Source organism: Somniosus microcephalus, chromosome 3 (assembly GCF_052327205.1).
Source record: "Somniosus microcephalus isolate GS21.2 chromosome 3, FLI_Smic_1.0, whole genome shotgun sequence".
Classification (NCBI taxonomy): domain Eukaryota; kingdom Metazoa; phylum Chordata; class Chondrichthyes; order Squaliformes; family Somniosidae; genus Somniosus; species Somniosus microcephalus.
Window position 1 is genome coordinate 14785530 of NC_140989.1, and position 17622 is coordinate 14803151.

Sequence of the window (17622 nt, forward strand, 5' to 3'; positions counted from 1 at the left end):
CATAGCAGTGAATGCACTAAAAGAAAAAGCCCGAAGAGCCCTATATGCAATAAAAAGAAAATTCTACAACATCCAAATCCCAATCAAAATCTGGCTCAAAATATTTGACAGCATAATCCTGCCCATTGCGCTGTACGGTAGTGAAGTATGGGGCCCGCTCAGTCACCATAGCTACACTAAATGGGAAAAACACACAATAGAAGCCCTACATGCAGAATTTTGCCGAAGCATCCTTCGCACCCAAAGGAAAACACCAACAAATGCATGCAGAGCTGAACTAGGCAGATACCCACTGATAATAAACATCCAAAAACGAGCACTAAACTTCCTAAATCACCTCAAATCTAGCTCCCCAGACACCCTTCATTTTAAAGCCTTCCAGACCCAAGAGCTAAACCCAGAAAAGAGTCCCCTGAGTCAGCTGCTACTGAAACTAAGTACTCCTACTCAGCCGGACCCTGACCAGTCCCAGACCAACACTGCCGTCCAAACACCAATCCGAGTGAACCAAATCATTAAACAATGCAAAGAAACCTACCTGGAACATTGGAACAAAATAACCAAAAGCCAAAGCAGATTAGAATGTTACCGGGCCCTAAAAAGAGAATATAAACTGGCAGACTATCTCTCGACCATCAGAGACACAAAACAGAGACAGACCCTCACCAGGTACAGACTAAGCGACCACCAACTGGCAATTGAAAAAGGAAGATACAAGAAATCCTGGCAGCCTAGCGAGAATAGAATATGTGATCAATGTCTGGCCGGCGAGGTTGAGACAGAGATGCATTTCCTCCTAAAATGCGAAAAATTCAACACATCAAGAAACATATTATTTGACAAGCTCAGCCAAACAACCCCAGATTTCAAGGAATTGGATGACCTGTCAAAATTAAGATTAGTCCTGGGAGAAGGAGACAGACCATACCTTGGTGCCAAATATGTAACAACATGTCACAACCTGAGGACTGTTTAAAATTAATACTGAATGTACCCAATGATGTACAAAGACTGTTTAAATTAATATTGTTTAAAGTAATATTGTATGTACCCAACGAAGGTCAAAATTGTTTGACACCTACAGAATGTTGGAAAACTGTACTTTTTGTTATGTAAGCTTTGGCAATATGGTTCCCTGTAAACTTTCATGCCAATAAAGCATTTGAATTGAAATTGAATTGAATTGAATTGTTACTGGACTAGTAATCCGGAAGCCTAGAATAATTCAGAGAGCATGAGTTCAAAACCTGTTGCATTGCTGTTTGAAAAGTTGAATTCAGTTTTAAAAATCTGGAAATTAAAAGCTGGTATCAGTAACAAGTACCACGAAACTGTCGGAATGTTGTAAAAACTCAACTGGTTCAGTATTGTTCTTTAGGGAAGGAAATCTGCCGTCCTTACCCAGTCTACACCTATATGTGACTCCAGTCCTACACCAATGTGGTTTTCTCTTAACTACCCTCTGCAGTGGCCTATTGAGCCCCTCAGTCGGGGTAAGTTGGGATAAGCAATAAATTACTGGTCTTCCCAGTGATGCCCACATCACAAGAATGAATAAAAATAAAATTAGTTCTGCAATCCAAACATTCAGTTTAATTATTAAAGAAAGACTTGGATTTCTATAGCAACCTTCATGACTACCGGACATCCCAAAGCGCTTTACAGCCAATGAAGTACTGTTTGAAGTGCAGTCACTGTTGTAATGTAGGAAACGCAGCCGCCAATTTGCAAACAGCAAGGTCCCACAAATAGCAATGTGAAAATGACCAGATGATCTGCTTTTGTTATGTTGATTGAAGGATAAATATTGGCCAGGACACTGGGGATAACTCCCCTGCTCTTCTTTGAAATAGTGCCACGGGATCGTTTACATCCACCTGAGAGAGTAGACAGGGCCTTGGTTTAACAACTCATCTGAAAGACAGCACCTCCAACAGTGCAGCTGGAGTGTCAGCCTAGATCTTTGTGCTCTCGTCTCTGTGAGTGGGACTTGAACCTATAACCTTCTGACTCAGAGCCACGGCTGACACTCCATATTGTGTGCTCACCTTTAAACCAGACTCCATTTGAGAACATATTTCAGGAAATTTGTAGGACATTTTTCTATAATAACATCAAGAGAAACTCCCTGCTCTTCTTCAGAAACATGCAATGGGATCTTAAACACTTACCTAAACAGGAAGGCCTGGCTTCAGTTTAATGTCTCATCTGGAAGACGGCACCTCCTACAATATAGCACTCCCTCAGTACTAGCATTGTAGGTTACGGCACTCAATACTTGGAGTGGGACTTGAACCCGTACACTTTCTAACTCAGGTGAGGTGAGCTACCAACTGAGCCAAGCTGACACTTCCAATTTGCACTGTGAAGGGATGACACTCCCAGCGCAAACAAACACTTAAAAAGTTACCCCTGTGAGCAGGCCATTGTGGAATAGCTTTAGTAAGTAGTGTGTCAATAGGCTACTCGCTATGCAGTCTACATTAGCAATGGATTTGGATCAAAATACAAGCAATGCAAATTAGTCATTCCCAATCTGTGGCATTGCCTGCACAAAGTGGAACATTTCTTGGCAGGCAGCGCTATCATTTATCAGGAATTAATTGTTAATAACTTTGGAAAATCTGCATCGTACTTTCCTACGCAAAAAAACTGAAGGCTCTTAGAGAATTTGGCCACCGTAGCTCTTACAAAGAATCACGATTAACATCAAGAACGATTTCATCCTTTTTCTGTATTTTGTTCTGAAGTTTAGAGGCCTAAGGGAAGGGCCGAGGCCTGCCGTGCAGGGCGAGGTCGAAAAAAGTGGGAGAGAAGATGAGGTACATGAGGAAGTTGTGAGTGACAGTAAGCTTGGGTAATGAGGTTTTAGGAAGAAGGGATAATTGAGGGAGGTGAGGGGGTTTTGAAGTCCTGGAAAAAAATGAGTTATTTTAACAAAGTGAAGAGGCAGAGATGAGAAGGAATGTGTTGGATGATGGATTTGGTCAACTTGTGTTTATTCTGTTTTGTTTAAACAATTCCAATTCAATTCAATTCAATTTTAATTATAAACAGAGAGCCTTAATGACAATAACAAAAGTGCCGGCTCGAAAGGTTTCCTGATTCCAATGGTGTAAAGCAGCTGAATATGGCTGTGTGTGTGTGTGTGTGTGTGTGTGTGTTTATCTTCAGTTCTCTCTTACTGTAGGGACGAGTAATTCCTTCAGGTCATTCATCGCTTGAGATTATCACACTCACTGTTTAAACAAGAAATTTGGAAAAATAAAGAGGAATCACATGGAGGTCAAGGATATACTTTTGTATAATGTGGGTTCTTTTTAAGACACCCTTTTAAAATGTGGTCCCGATGGCGTGACTCCCCCTTTAATATGGGTCATGATAGTCAGTCCTCTTTGAAATGGGTTCAGATAGTGAGAGTCGCTCTTTAAAAGGGCCCCTAATGGTGGGACTCCCACTTTAAATGGGTCATGATAGTGACAGTATATCTTTAAATGGGTGCCAATGGTATGACTCTATCTTTGAAATGGGTCCTGATGTGACAGTCTCTCTTTAAAAGGGTTCCCAATCGTGGGACTCCCATTTTGACTTGCGTTCTAATCGTAAAGCTTCCTCGTTAAATAGGGTCCGAACAGCGAGATGCCTTCTTTAAATGGGGGCCTGATGGTGATTCTCCCTCTCTAACAGGAGTACTAAATGAGAGTCCCTTTTAAAATGGGATGCTGGTGGTTTATATATAGAATAATAGATATCTAAGAGTGTTACAGGCTTGAATCTAATCAAGGGGTTCAGGTAGGAGTGTTACAGGCTTGAATCTAATCAAGGGGTTCAGGTAGGAGTGTTACAGGCTTGAATCTAATCAAGGGGTTCAGGTAGGAGTGTTACAGGCTTGAATCTAATCAAGGGGTTCAGGTAGTATAAATATAGATTAATAGAGTTCTGACAAGGCTCTTCTTTTTCACAATAATGCTGAATGCAAAAAGTTGGCAAAAAAAAAGTAAAAGGGGAATCGTGTTGTTATTTTTTGACATTCTTGGGCACACATTCCCTGGAGCGACTGGTGCTGAAAACTCAGCTCAAGAGTTGCCACGTTGCCACCAACAAGAAAGTGATGCTGGAAGGGACATTAGATTGCTTTCTAATTCTTTATCTGTTCTTTGGTTTAATACTTTGCAACTAGTGAAGCAACAACGTAAGTGATATAAGAAAGAAAGACTTGCATTTATATAGTGCCTTCCATGACCTTAGGACATCCCAAAGCACTTCCCAGCCAGTGAAATACTTTTGAAGTGTGGTCACTGTTATAATGTAGGAATGTGGATTCCTCTAACTTCAAACTAACTATAAAGTTCACGTGATGTGGGAGTCGCTGGCAAGGCCAGCCTTTATTGCCCATCCCCAATTGCTCTTGAGAAGGTGGTGGTGAGCCGCCTTCTTGAACCGCTGCAGTCCGCGTGGTGAAGGTGCTCCCACAGTGCTGTTAGGGAGGGAGTTCCAGGATTTTGATCCACCGTCGATGAAGGAACGGTGATACATTTCCAAATCAGGGTGGTATGTGACTTGGAGGGGAACTTGGAGGTGGTGGTGTTCCCATGCGCCTGCTGCCCTTGTCCTTCTAGGCGGTAGAGGTCGCGGGTTCTGGAGATGCTGTCGAAGAGGCCTTGGCGAGGTACAGACTACAGCCATGGCGCGTCGGTGGTGGAGGGAGTGAATGTTTAAGGTGGTGGATGGGGTGCCAATCAAGCGGGTTGCTTTGTCTTGGATGGTGTCAAGCTTCTTGAATCATGAAGTATCTCCTCAACGTTACACTGTTAGCCATCCAGTGGAAACAATCTTTCCCTGTCGTACCCTCTTCAAACCGATCAAGGTTTTAAAAATCTGAAATGTCCGAGAATCTGTTGGGATAATTTCATGTCTATACAGCTGGATAGCTATTCTTGCACCTTGTGAATTAAAATCCTAGAATCTTACAGCACAGAGGAGGCCATTCAGCCCATCATGCTTGTGCCAGCTCTTAGAAAGAGCTATACAATTGGTCCCAATCTTCAGCTCTTTCTCCGTATCCCTGCATTCCAGATCATAACAACTCGCTGTGTGAAAAAGAAATTCTCCTCATCTCCCCTCCAATGTTCCCTTTCAGCTGTGCAGTGCTCCAGGAAATCCGCGCAGCTGGCTTTTCAATGTAAAAACCGCGCATGCATGGTATTTTAGATTGCCCACACAGCCCCTTAAAGGGTCCGTTCAGGGCCAAAAAAATCACTGAGTACATTGCTCCCCTCTGCACCTTTTGTCAATTATCTTAAATCTGTGTCCTCTGGTTATTGACACTCCTGCCAGTGGAAACAGTTTCTCCTTATTTACTCTATCTAAACCCTCCATCATTTTGGATACCTCTATTAAATCTTCCCCTTAAACTTCTCAGCTCTAAGGAGAATAATCCCAGCTTCTCCAGTCTCTTCACATGTCCCGGGCCCCAAACACTCCTTCCAGGTGAAACAGCGATTTACTTGTACTTCTTGCAATTTAGTATACTGTATTCGCTGCTCAGGATGCGGTCTCCTCTACATTGGGGAGACCAAACGCAGATTGGGTGACTGCTTTGCGGAACACCTCCGTTCAGTCCATAAGCGTGACCCCGAGCTTTCGGTCATCTGTCACTTTAATTCTCCGCTCCACTCCCACTCTAACCTCTCCATCCGCAGTCTCTTACACTGTTTCAACGAAGCTCAATGCAAGCTCGAGGAACAGCACCTCATCCTTCGATTAGGCACTTTACAACCTTCTGGACTCAACATAGAGTTCAACAATTTCAGACCATAACCTCTGCTCCCCATTTTTTTCACATGACAGCTGCTGATGATTCTGCCATTCCAATTTGCTTCTTTACTTGTCCCATTACCATCTACTTTTGCCTTGCACCATCATCCCTTTTGTCATTTAATCTCTCCTGCCTTCCATCCTATCACAGACCTTCCCTTTTGTTCTTTCCTCCCCTAACCCCTTTTCCTGCCCCTGCACTTGCTTAAAATCTATTACATCTCTAACTTTTTCCAGTTCTGATGAAAGGTCATTGACCTGAAATGTTGGGGGGAATTTTGCCAGCGCTCAGGGGGCGGGTTTGGAGGCGGTACATCCGGTAAACCCGCTGTCAACCTGCCTCCATACAATCTTCCCGGGTGTCGGGTCCCCGATTTACGCATGGACCCGACACCTAGCGGCGGGAAGGGGATTATAGGTGCTTAACTGCTTGTTAACAAGTAGTTATCAAGCAGTTAAGAGGCTTTTTCCAATTTTGACAGTATTTCCAGCAATTTTCTGTTTTTATTCCTCATCCCTGGTATCATTCTAAGTTAAGCTAAAGAAAAATCTTATTGGTTGAAAGAAGAGCCAAGAGCAGGTAGTTTAATTTCAGTAGTTTTATTGAAAAATGCCTCTTTCGTTTCAGAAATAAATAGGAAATTTAGGCTGTGAAATTCACAATCTGCAGTTGCAAATATGAAGCAGCAATTCTATATCCATAGGCTTGCAAACAGATTCCAACTGCATTCTAGTTTCTGAAAACACTATATTCTGGTAAAGGTTCCATACTAAATATACATCACAGACATGCATTTCCACCACCCTTTGTAACAGATCTGCTGAGAACCAGCACAATTTTTGTTTAAAGTATTAAAGTCTTAATGTAAAAAAAAGGTTGAAGCAGTGTTAAGTACTGTATCTGGTAGGCACGATGATTTTAAGCAATATCCTTTCTTAAGAGTGTGTTGCACCTAATTCTTGAGTTAACCGATACATTTGTAAGATAAAGTAACATATTCCTATAAGGTTATAACTGAAAATACAGATACGCTATATAATAATTGGAATGTAGTAGACGAGCTTGTCGCTTGCTAATTATCGCTATTGTTTAAATAGCATTTGAAGTGATAACATGGGATAAAGTTGCTGAGTAACCATTATGAATGCGGGGATAATGGGGATTACTGGAAGGGGGGAGGAGACGGTCTATGGTGTGGATCAATGTAGAAAGTGTTTTTTTGTGGGGTTTTTTCTATTTGAATAAAAAATCGACTACAGAAAAGGAAGTGATTTTTTTTGGTGTTTTGTTTTGGTCGCAGTGTAACTAAAGTGAACAGGGGCACAGTTAAAACCAATCTACACAGGTTAAGACCCGACAGCAAAGGTGTGTTCCTACCTTAACGCATATACACAACCGGAGGAAAGTGACAGGTCGAGAGTACACAGGAGTTACGTGAGTGATGAGCGGATTCATTTTTTTTGCAGCATTCATGTGTGCAGGAGTCCCGGCTTTCAAACATTGACAAGCAGGGAAGGGGAGGGATCAGAATAAACTTGATCGCCATGGCTACCACTGCTTAGTATTTCTAGCGAAAGCATAAATGCATCTCGCACGGGGGGGGAATTATCGTGCGTCCTTGCATGATGTTTCTACGCGTCGTGGTTGGAGGGATTTCTACCATTCCTTTCCCTAATGCAACATGATTGTTACAAGGGATGTGGGGCAGGAACTGCACCAATTGTGCGTGTAGCAGCATTGCAGACGCCATTTAAAAATGAAGTACTTGCGCTGTGGCTACAGCCAGATGAATTCTTCCCTCTTTGTGGTATCAGGTTATGGTCAGACCCAAAACCAAAACTGAGTGGTTCTAAACCGAACCAAAGTAGTTATTTAAGTACTCTTTAACTGCTCAACTGGGGCCAAACTAGCTGATAGAGAATACAGAGGCTTCTGCAGACGTGAATGTGGCAACAAGATACAGATTGAAATTCAGTTTGATTCGACTCCTCTCCTCGCCCTTCCCCTTTTGTATTTTTTGCAACAATGATGGACATTCCTCATGAATGGACTCGGCTAAATCCAGGCGACTGAATTTCAGTTTCAATTTGGTCGATCGCTTCTTCCTCTTCCCTTTCTATGGGCACAACATGGGTTTCCGGTCGGTAGGGTTGCTGCTCGTAACGTCCTGGTTGGAAATATGGGTCTGATATAACAAACACTATAATCGGCAGTCTACCAATCCTCATTTTTAGACATGTGTACAACATGTCAGGCACAAATTAAATTCTTATAACACATACATTTTATATATATATATATAATAATTATATGCATATTTTGATTTACATTCACCTGAAAAGAGACTTTTGCACAATTATACTATTTTCTAACAAAGCAGTGTAAAAGAGTAGAATTCCTTCTTTTGGTTCATTAAGGTTGGTAAAAACGTCTTTTTCTTAAAGAAGGATTTTTTTGGAACCAAAAAAGCAATAACTGCACAGAAAGTATAATTAACACTACATTTGTAATGACAGGGCAGTTGAAATTGTGCTGTGCGATATTAGTAAAGGAATGTTTAACAAAGGCGTTGAACCTGCTGTTAAAATGAATTTCATATGAATGTGTTAGCGTGATCATTACTAATACCGAACGCTACAATTTGAACTGCCCATGGCTGTTAAAAGAAGACCCATTAAATGCAAATCAGTAACCTGAAGGAGAATCATTCAACAGTGATTACAATTTTAAATAAAGACACGATAGCAAAATGGAAGGAGCAGACAAAAATGGGTGTCAGCAAATGTATAGATGCGAGAGGGGGAAAAAAGTGAGACCCATGGCGGGCGCACTGCCAACATTTGAGGCTCAAATTCACCAATCCCGCGCTGCCAAGAGGGAGCCGTGCTCGACGGGAGCACTAGTCAGAGGTCGGACTAAAACTCCGACCCATGCGTCCTCCGGGTGCGGCAACCTACTGGGAATGCCGGAACAAACAAATTCACACTCAGAATTTGCGGTGCTATTACAAGCTTCTGTGCAGTTGGTAATACCACAACAGCAAAGCCACACGGGATTTTTTCTGTTGATCTTGTTTGTGAGCGCACAAATCTATTTTTTTTAGCTAAACCAAATTATTTTTAAAAAACAATATATACTATGATGTTGAAGAAGCCTGAAACCAAAGTTAGTTTTCCTCCCCCCCCCCCCTCCCCAAAGAAAGAGTTTGGGGTGAAACTGGCCTTGGTCAGGAGCGCAAAACGAGCGCTAGTGAGTCAGTAGCCCATTTTACACTCCGCCCAAATTTATTTTCCAGTGGATAAGAAATTCAACCGGGGCATAGAACAGGTTGCCGATTCATGATCACCCATTTTGCACGACAACCCAAGACCAATTTCACTTCCCTTTGTATTTTTGTCGGTGATTTTTTTTGTGGGTTTTTTTTTGGGCGATATGTTCTAATACAGTTTCAGAAGGATGGTTACTTTCTAAAGCAGATAGCAAGCAGCGGGCCCGAACGCAGAAGCTGGTTTAATAGATGTTACAGCTGGCGTGGGTTGTGATTCAGTTCGAACCGTTGAGATACCGCAATTATAGTTATTTACAGAAACAATACAAAGTATTTTGAACATTCCAGGCTAAAAAAATCTGTGTTTTTTTTTTGTTGTTGCTGTTTGTAAAATGGTGTAACCTCCGCACGGTTAGTAGTAAGTTTAAGCCTTGTTCGTGAGCGAGACTTTTTTTTTGCTTCACAATGAAACAGCCTTAAAAGGGCAGGCATCTCTGACGTCTGTTTCATATATAGAAACTGCAAACTCTCTTAGTTTAGTAGGTGTGTTTCTCTCTCCTTATGAAGAACTGGTGGTCAACAGAGTTCGTTAAATCAACTCCTGGTGAATTTTCCAAAAAGGCTCATTTCTTATTAAGCTCGGGAACAAATATTTCAGAAACAGGACTTTTCGGTTTTTCTAAGCACCATGGGTAACCTAGTAAAATTTATCCGGAACCTGAAACAGGTTAAGAATGATGTTAGTTTTGGGAAAAAGAGCTATATATATACTGTATATATAATTTTTTTTTTTGCAGTGGAGAATAAACAAGCTATTTCTGTTTTTTTTAATTATTCAGAACAAAAATCAAACACATATCACATCACAATATTTAGACCGTTAACATATCTGGGGCAGGGGTTAATTTTCTCTGCATGCTGGTTCTTTGCCGTCCCGGTTGGTGTTAAATTCCAGTCAGCCTTTGGTCGTAACACAGTTATTGGCCACTCTCAAACAAGCAGGAAGATGGCTGCCTTCCACCAGCAGAGATCGGGACGTAACGCAATCTCACTAGAACTAGTGCACTGAGAAAATTAAAGTCCCCTTTGTCGATGTTTTGATTACATTTGTTATCTAAATCGGTACATTTGAATCGCTGTTATTGACAACAGGTTAAAACATTTACCTGAAATTAGGTTTTAGTATTTTTTTTAGCTAAAGTTACAAGATGAACTTGGCATCAAGGCCTAAAGTTACTCCTTGATGTTGAACAGCCTTTTTAGTTACTTTAGCTATGTTTTAAATCAGAATCTTTATAGTTTAAAAATTGATTATTTTCATAAGATTGGCCACAGCTGTAGGTGCAATAAATTTAATGTCTCTATTTAGGGATTAATCAGTAGCTGTAAACTCTTTTATAATTACAATAAATTGGTTGTTCTCTTCTTTTATTCTGGGCTTTGCTTTCTTTGAGGTTCAAGTAGAGCCTAGTTCCAGCAACAGTTTGACCTGGAATATGGTTGGCTGCTTGGGAAATGGGGGAGGGGAGGTCATGCATACATGGGGTTACTGGGGAATGGAAGTCCCGTACACATAGGGTTACCGGGGAGGAGAAGGCCTACACACATGTGATTGGTGGGGGAGGAGAAGGCCTACACACATGTGATTGGTGGGGAGGGGAAAGTCTACACACATGTGATTGGTGGGGAGGGGCAGTCCTGCACACACTGGGCTGGTGGGGGATTCATTTACAATTTATTTTTTAATGGATTTCAGAGGCTATATAAACTTTTACCCTGTAAATTGTCTCCTGATTTCTTGCTATTTGATGAAAATTGAAAACTTTGGAGATGAGCCAATCAGCTGCAAGTCATTTGGTGCCCATGAGAAATATATTTGCTCGTAACTAAGTGTGACAGAGAATTGCAAGACAGGAACAGTGATGTGATTGGCAGGAAGTGTGATGCAATCGACCGGAAGTGCACGCACAAGACTCTTTATTATATGAAGAGGTATATAAGATGGATGTACTGGGAGCTCTACATGGGTTAGTTCCTAATTCTGTGTCCCTTCTTTGTAGCTGCCAGGGCTGTTAGTTGGATACCGACACGGAGTGTGGTCCATTCTAGGGATTTAATGGTTTTCACACTGAAGTGAATAAGGGTGATGATCTCATTATTGCAAGCAATGTCTACACCCCTTAGCTTCAAAGAAAGATTTGAATAGCCACTAAAATCCCACTGGAAAAATAACATTCTTGATATTTCCACATGTGGGATAGAATTTAAGGGGAATACCCTGCCTCACAGTAATGAGGGGCAGGAAGCTACTCTTGACATTAAATAAAGACAAGTCTTAGACCCTCTAGGGTGTACAAGCTAATGGAGCAGGTTTATTGAATATTCGGAGTGAGTTGCACACATGGCCCCCTCTTAAGGAACCCTGCTTGTGAGACGGTTAGTTAATGTTTAATTCTTAAAGGGATACTGCCTTCAAGCAAGGTGTTTTGAAAACTCTTTATTTTAATGTGTCCTCACCAATATCAAAAACGTGTGATGCGTTTGTGAAGCAACAAAAATTAAAGGCTGGCCAAATATTCATTTTAGGAAGACAGCGCCCCTTTCACACATTTCTCTCGCCTTTTGCTGGCCAGAAAGTTAAAGGGGCACCACTTTCACAACAGGTTTGACGTGCCTTTTGTTTGTTTATACAAGCAGAGCAAGTCAAGCTGTTGCTGTGCCACTCGGGCATGACGCCATCTTGTTGAAAGTGACAGATGGTCCTTCTCCTTCTTCAAAAGAAGAGATATTTTGGCAAGCATTTATTTTTCATAAAGGCAATGCACCTTTTTAAAATGTTAAAAAAATTAGTAGGGTTAGATTTATGTCTAAATAATTTATATATTTTACTGTAATATTGCAAGCCAAACAAGGCAGTTTAATAATGGATTAAAAATATTAACTGTTAAAATATTAGATTTCTTTATGGGCAAGAAGTATGAAATTTACATTTGTGATCGTATTTCATTCCTGTTTTGGTTTCAACATCGCACTAAAACTTTAGTAATTTGGGAATAGATATCTCTTTCATCAGCCTGTGAGTGTTCTGATCATTAGGGCAAGTGACTGTCGCCGCAAAAAACGCTAAAAATCATGGGGTCAGTCGCAACATCTCTCAGACAGGTTACGCAAGAACATAAGAACTAGGAGCAGGAGTCGGCCATATGGCCCCTTGAGCCTGCTCCGCATTCAATAAGATCATGACTGGTCTTCGAACTCAACTCCACTTTCCCGCCCTATTCCCATTTTCCTTCATTCCATTGGTGCCCAAAAATCTATCGATCTCATCCTTGAATATACTCTACGACTGAGCATCCACAGCCATCTGGGGTAGTGAATTCCAAAGACTCACAGCCCTCTGAGTGAAGAAATTCCTCCTCATCCCCTCAGTCTTAAATGCACGACCCCTCATCCTGAGTCTATGCCCCCTAGTTCTAGACTCTTCAGCCAGGGGAAACAACCTCTCAACATCTACCCTGTCAATTCCCCTCAGAATCTTATATGTTTCAATGAGATCACCTCTCATTATTGTAAACTCCAGAGAGTATAGGCAAAATCTACTCAATCTCTCCTCATCGGACAGCCCTCTCATCGCAGGTTCTCACTATGTTGGTGGTTACTGTCTGTCTACCTCGTAGGTTAGGATTGCCCACTCTGGTTGGATCTATTCCTGGCAGTTTGAATACGTGGCATTTGAGCACGAGATCTGATCACGTACCATCTCATCACGTGCCATCTGATCAAGTGGTGCTTGCCTGCAGTTTGGGAACGTTATCCCTCCCCCACCCGGAGTTCTGTATCTTTGCTCGTGGCTTCACGCCAGCAGCTGTCATACGCGAAGCTTCGAGAACCGTTGGTGCAAACCACAGGTGTGAACCGGGAATGTGAAGTGCAAACATTTCTCCTGGCTTGCTAGTCGCAGTGCCCAGCAGATTAACCCAAGCAGCGCCAGACACCAGTTTTAAATTGAGCAAATTGTTAGAATCACACAGCACAGTAGGAGACCATTTGGCCCATAGCCCTGCAAATTATTTCTTTTCAAGTATTTATCCAATTCCCTTTTGAAAGTTACTACTGAATCTGCTTCCACCGCCCTTTCAGGCAGCGCATTCCAGATTACAACAACTCGCTGCGTATAAAAAAATTCTCCCTACATCCCTCTGGTTCTTTTGCCAAATATCTTAAATCTGTGCCCTGGTGACTGACCCTCCCACCAGTGGAAAGTTTCTCCTTATTTACTGAAAACCCCGCATAATTTTGAACACCTCTATTAAATCTGCTCGAAGGAGAACAATCCCAGCTTCTCTAGTCTCTCCACATAACTGAAGTCCCTCATCACAGAATCACAGAAATCTCACAGTACAGTTAGAGGCCATTTTGGCCCATCGAGCCTGCACCGACACATATCCCACCCGATCCCCGTAACCCCTACACCAACACATATCCCACCCTATCCCTGTAACCCCACGTATTTAATCCCCCTAACACTAAGGGTCAATTTTTATCATAGCCAATCAACCTAACCCGCACATCTTTGGACTGTGGGAGGAAACCGGAGCACCCGGAGAAAACCGGAGAATCCTTGGTACCATTCTAGTAAATCTCCTCTACGCCCTCTCCAAGGCCTTGACATCCTTCCTAAAGTGTGGTGCTCAGAATTTGATACAATACTCCAGCTGAGGCCTAACCAGTGATTTATAAAGGGTTAGGATTTTTCTGCCAAGTAAATCCATGGTCCTGTAGCACAGAGTTGCGGGTAACTATAGTAATATAACAGTATTTCTATTTACTTCTCAAAATCGATGCTCACAGCTTGCATCACATTCAAGTTTTCAGGATATTAGCCACAGCAATCCAGGAACTGTGGCAGGGAGTATGCTGTGACATGCAGTTTTACCCTCGTGCATCAACGTCAGTTTCTGTTTAGGCCAGTGCTGTCCAATGAGTGAGCCACTGGCCACATGTGACTAATTTGGGGAGGGCTAACAAGGCAAGGGAATACACAATAAATGGTAGGATACTGAGAAGTGTAGAGGAACAGAGGGACCTTGGAGTGCATGCCCACAGATCCCTGAAGGTAGCAGGACAGGTAGATAAGGTGGTTAAGAAGGCATACAGGATACTTTCCTTTATTAGCCGAGGCACAGAATATAAAAGCAGGGCTATCATGCTAGAACTGTATAAAACACTAGTTAGGCCACAGCTGGAGCACTGCGTACAGTTCTGGTCACTACATTACATGAAAGATGTGATTGAACGAGAGAGGGTACAGAGGAGATTTATGAGGATGTTACCAAGACTGGAGAATTTTAGCTATGAGGAAAGATTGGACAGGCTGTGGTTGTTTTCTTTGGAACAAAGGAGGCTGAGGGGAGACCTAATTGAGGTGTATAAAATTATGAAGGGCCTAGATAGAGTGGATAGGATGTATCTGTTTTCCTTAGCAAAGAGATCAATAACCAGGGGGTGAAGATTTAAAGTAATTGGTAGAAGGATTAGAGGGGAGTTGAGGAGAAATCTTTTCACCCAGAGGGTGGTGGGGGTCTGGAACTCACTGCCTGAAAGGGTGGTAGAGGCAGAAACCCTCATCGCATTTAAAAAGTACTTGGATGTGCACTTGAAGTGCCATAACCTACAGGGCTACGGACCACGAGCTGGAAAGTGGGATTAGGCTGGATAGCTCTTTTTCGGCCGGCACGGACACAATCGGCCAGATGGCCTCCTTCTGTGCTGTAAATTTCTATTATTCTATGAATCAGGAATCAAGGTGTAGCTAATTGCATTTCTGATGACTAAATACAACATTAATAATAGACACCACCATTGGCCATGTGATCTCAATATGCATGTCTATGCATGTGAACTTTAATCTTTTTGTGCACTTGTTGGTAAAAGGAAAAGATGAAAAGCAGAGTGTGTGTCTTTTTTGATTGTTGTGACTGCTTTACTTCCATAGTTACTGAATGGTGGTAAATATACACGTGATGTACATTTAGCTTGAGGATGGTTGAGGCCTGTTTTGCTAAATAGCCACACCTGTGGCTAGTCAGTGATTTCTATTGGACAATGTGGTGTATGTGCCTTTAAGAGCAATTGTGGTGTATGTGCCTTTAAGAGCCCCAGGTGTGCGTAATGCCGGTAATTGCCACTTGGGCTATATAAGCCTGTGTATTGTGTATATCCTTTAGAACCCCCCCCAGACTTGCTTAGTAAATACCTATGAACCAACTCCTGTCTTCAGTGTCTTTATCTACACACGGACACTACAGTAGCGACGAAGTGGAAACGGACTTACCTGCAATTCGGCAGCACCTCAAGGACATCGATTCCTCCAGCGTCCAGAAGACTCAAGGAAGTAATAGAAACTGTGGTTTCACCAGCTGACCAAGCTGGTGGCAGGTACTGCGCTAGTCCTTCCTGGGCGTCAGGCTGGGGCTCCAGCGGCAGGCTCTACAGCTGAGACAGGCAGCGAAATCGGAGGCAAGCAATAACGGACTGGGAGGGTGCACTCGGGAGACGGCCGGCGCGGCAAGCAGGTCAGCGTTTAGACCTCCGTCGGGAACGAATCTCCAACAGTGAATAAACGGAAACCACAGTAAAACAGCGTTGTTATCGGTAGCAGCGGCGGGAAAGCGCAGGAAGCGCCATATCGTTGCTACAGAGAAAAAAAAGCGCGGGAAGCGCCATATCTTTTTTTTGAAATGCCTAAGTCTGGCAATATTGATGCTTTTGATAACGAAACAGAGCCTAACTTTGGCAATATTGATGTTTTTGATAACAAGATAGAGGATTGGACCACATATGTAGAAAGAGTGGAGGTGTTTTGCACCGCAAATGGCATAGAAGATGAAAAAAAAGCTTCAGTGCTTCTGGATCTAATGGGCGCAGAAACATACAAGCTGTTACGCAACTTAATCACTCCAGCCGAACCGATGGACAAGAATTTTGAGGAGATTGTTGATACCCTACACTGCCAATTCGAGGCAGGACTGGCAGGTTCTCTGCAAGACAAATTCATCTGCGATCCCCTAAGTGTAGAAACACAAAAAAAGGTATCTTCTGGAAAAGATTTAACACTGGACAAGGCTTTCAGTGCAATAGGAGCGGCAAAGATACAGCAAAGGCCACAAGACTTCGGCACCCATGAAATGACACGGGGTTTCAAGAGATGTTATCGCTGCGGCAGATCCAACCATGACCAGAGGGATTGCTGGTTCAAAGAAAAAGCATGCAGGCGATGCGGAAAGGTGGGACACATTCCACGTGTATGCCGATCTGAAAATAAAAAATCCACTAACAGGAAAAGAATCAATAAGGAAAAGCACAGAAAGGTACAAATGATGACGGACAGTAGCTCCAAAGACCAGAAGAGCGATAGCGACTCCGGGAACAAGAGACTAAGCTCTCTCAAGTTACATAATGTAATGGCCAATGAAGATTACCAGACCATTTGGGTTACCCTCATAATAGCAGGGTCCCCAGTTAAAATGGAGCTAGATACAGGATCAGCTCTAACCGTAATAAATCGACGAGATTACGAGAGGCTATTTTCGCATATACCTCTAAAAGACACATCCATTATCTTAAAAACATATACGGGGCAGAAAGTATACCCCAAAGGAAAAATAAAGGTGCCTGTGGTATACAACGGCAAAGAAATACAAAAGTTGTATTTATACATTCTACAAGATGGTGGTCCACCGTTGTTGGGACGTGAATGGATAAGGAAGATACGTTTAGACTGGCACTCCATTCAGGCACTGACGGTGACCAGTAAGGAAAAAAACAATGATGACATCATACCTGAACGATTAAAAGACATCTTGGCCAACGCCAAAGAAGTGTTTCAAGAGAAACTAGGAACCTTGAAAGGCATCACCGCCTCAATAAAAGTGGAAGATGCAGCAATTCCAAAATGTTTTAAGGCAAGACCGGTGCCATACGCAATACGTCCGGCAGTCGAGGCAGAGCTGGAGAATTTGGAAAAGGCAGGTGTATTATCCAAAATAGATTGGAGCGAATGGGCAATACCCATCGTTCCAGTCATGAAAAAAGCATTGAAAAATAACTCTGAGGAACAGAGAAAAATTCGCATCTGTGGGGACTTTAAGGTGACTGTAAACCCGGTCCTTCACACGGTACAGTATCCTCTTCCGAGGATAGAAGATATTTTCGCCTCACTATCCGGGGGAAAACGTTTCACAAAAATTGACTTGGCACAGGCATATCTACAGATGGAGGTTGAGGAGACTTCTAAAAAGTATCTCACAATAAACACACACAAAGGCCTGTACCAGTACAATCGACTGGTTTTTGGAGTAGCATCAGCTCCAGCTATCTGGCAAAGAGCTATGGAGCAAGTCCTGCAAGGGATTCCGGGGACTCAGTGTTACCTAGACGACATCCTTATAACAGGAGAAAACGACAACGAGCACCTTGCCAATTTGGAGCAGGTGCTCGCTAGGCTGAAAGAACGGGGCCTACGAGCAAATCGCCC

The 17622-nt window shown here is 42.6% G+C and overlaps 1 protein-coding gene across 3 annotated transcripts in view; it reads right to left on the reverse strand.

Annotated features, from left to right (window-relative positions):
* Nucleotides 1–6401: 6401 nt before the first annotated feature.
* Nucleotides 6402–17622, reverse strand: part of LOC147120871 (collagen alpha-1(XII) chain-like) — a 377794-nt gene continuing 366573 nt past the window's right edge. Inside the window, exon 65 of one of the 3 annotated variants that reach the window (XM_085979224.1) lies at nt 6402–7985. In XM_085979224.1, the coding sequence (XP_085835350.1) occupies nt 7858–7985 (128 nt within the window). In that variant the 3' untranslated portion in view covers nt 6402–7857. Of the gene's footprint in view, nt 9805–17622 lie in introns of all 3 variants that reach the window. The other 2 variants (XM_085979223.1, XM_085979225.1) reach the window with 2 other exon arrangements.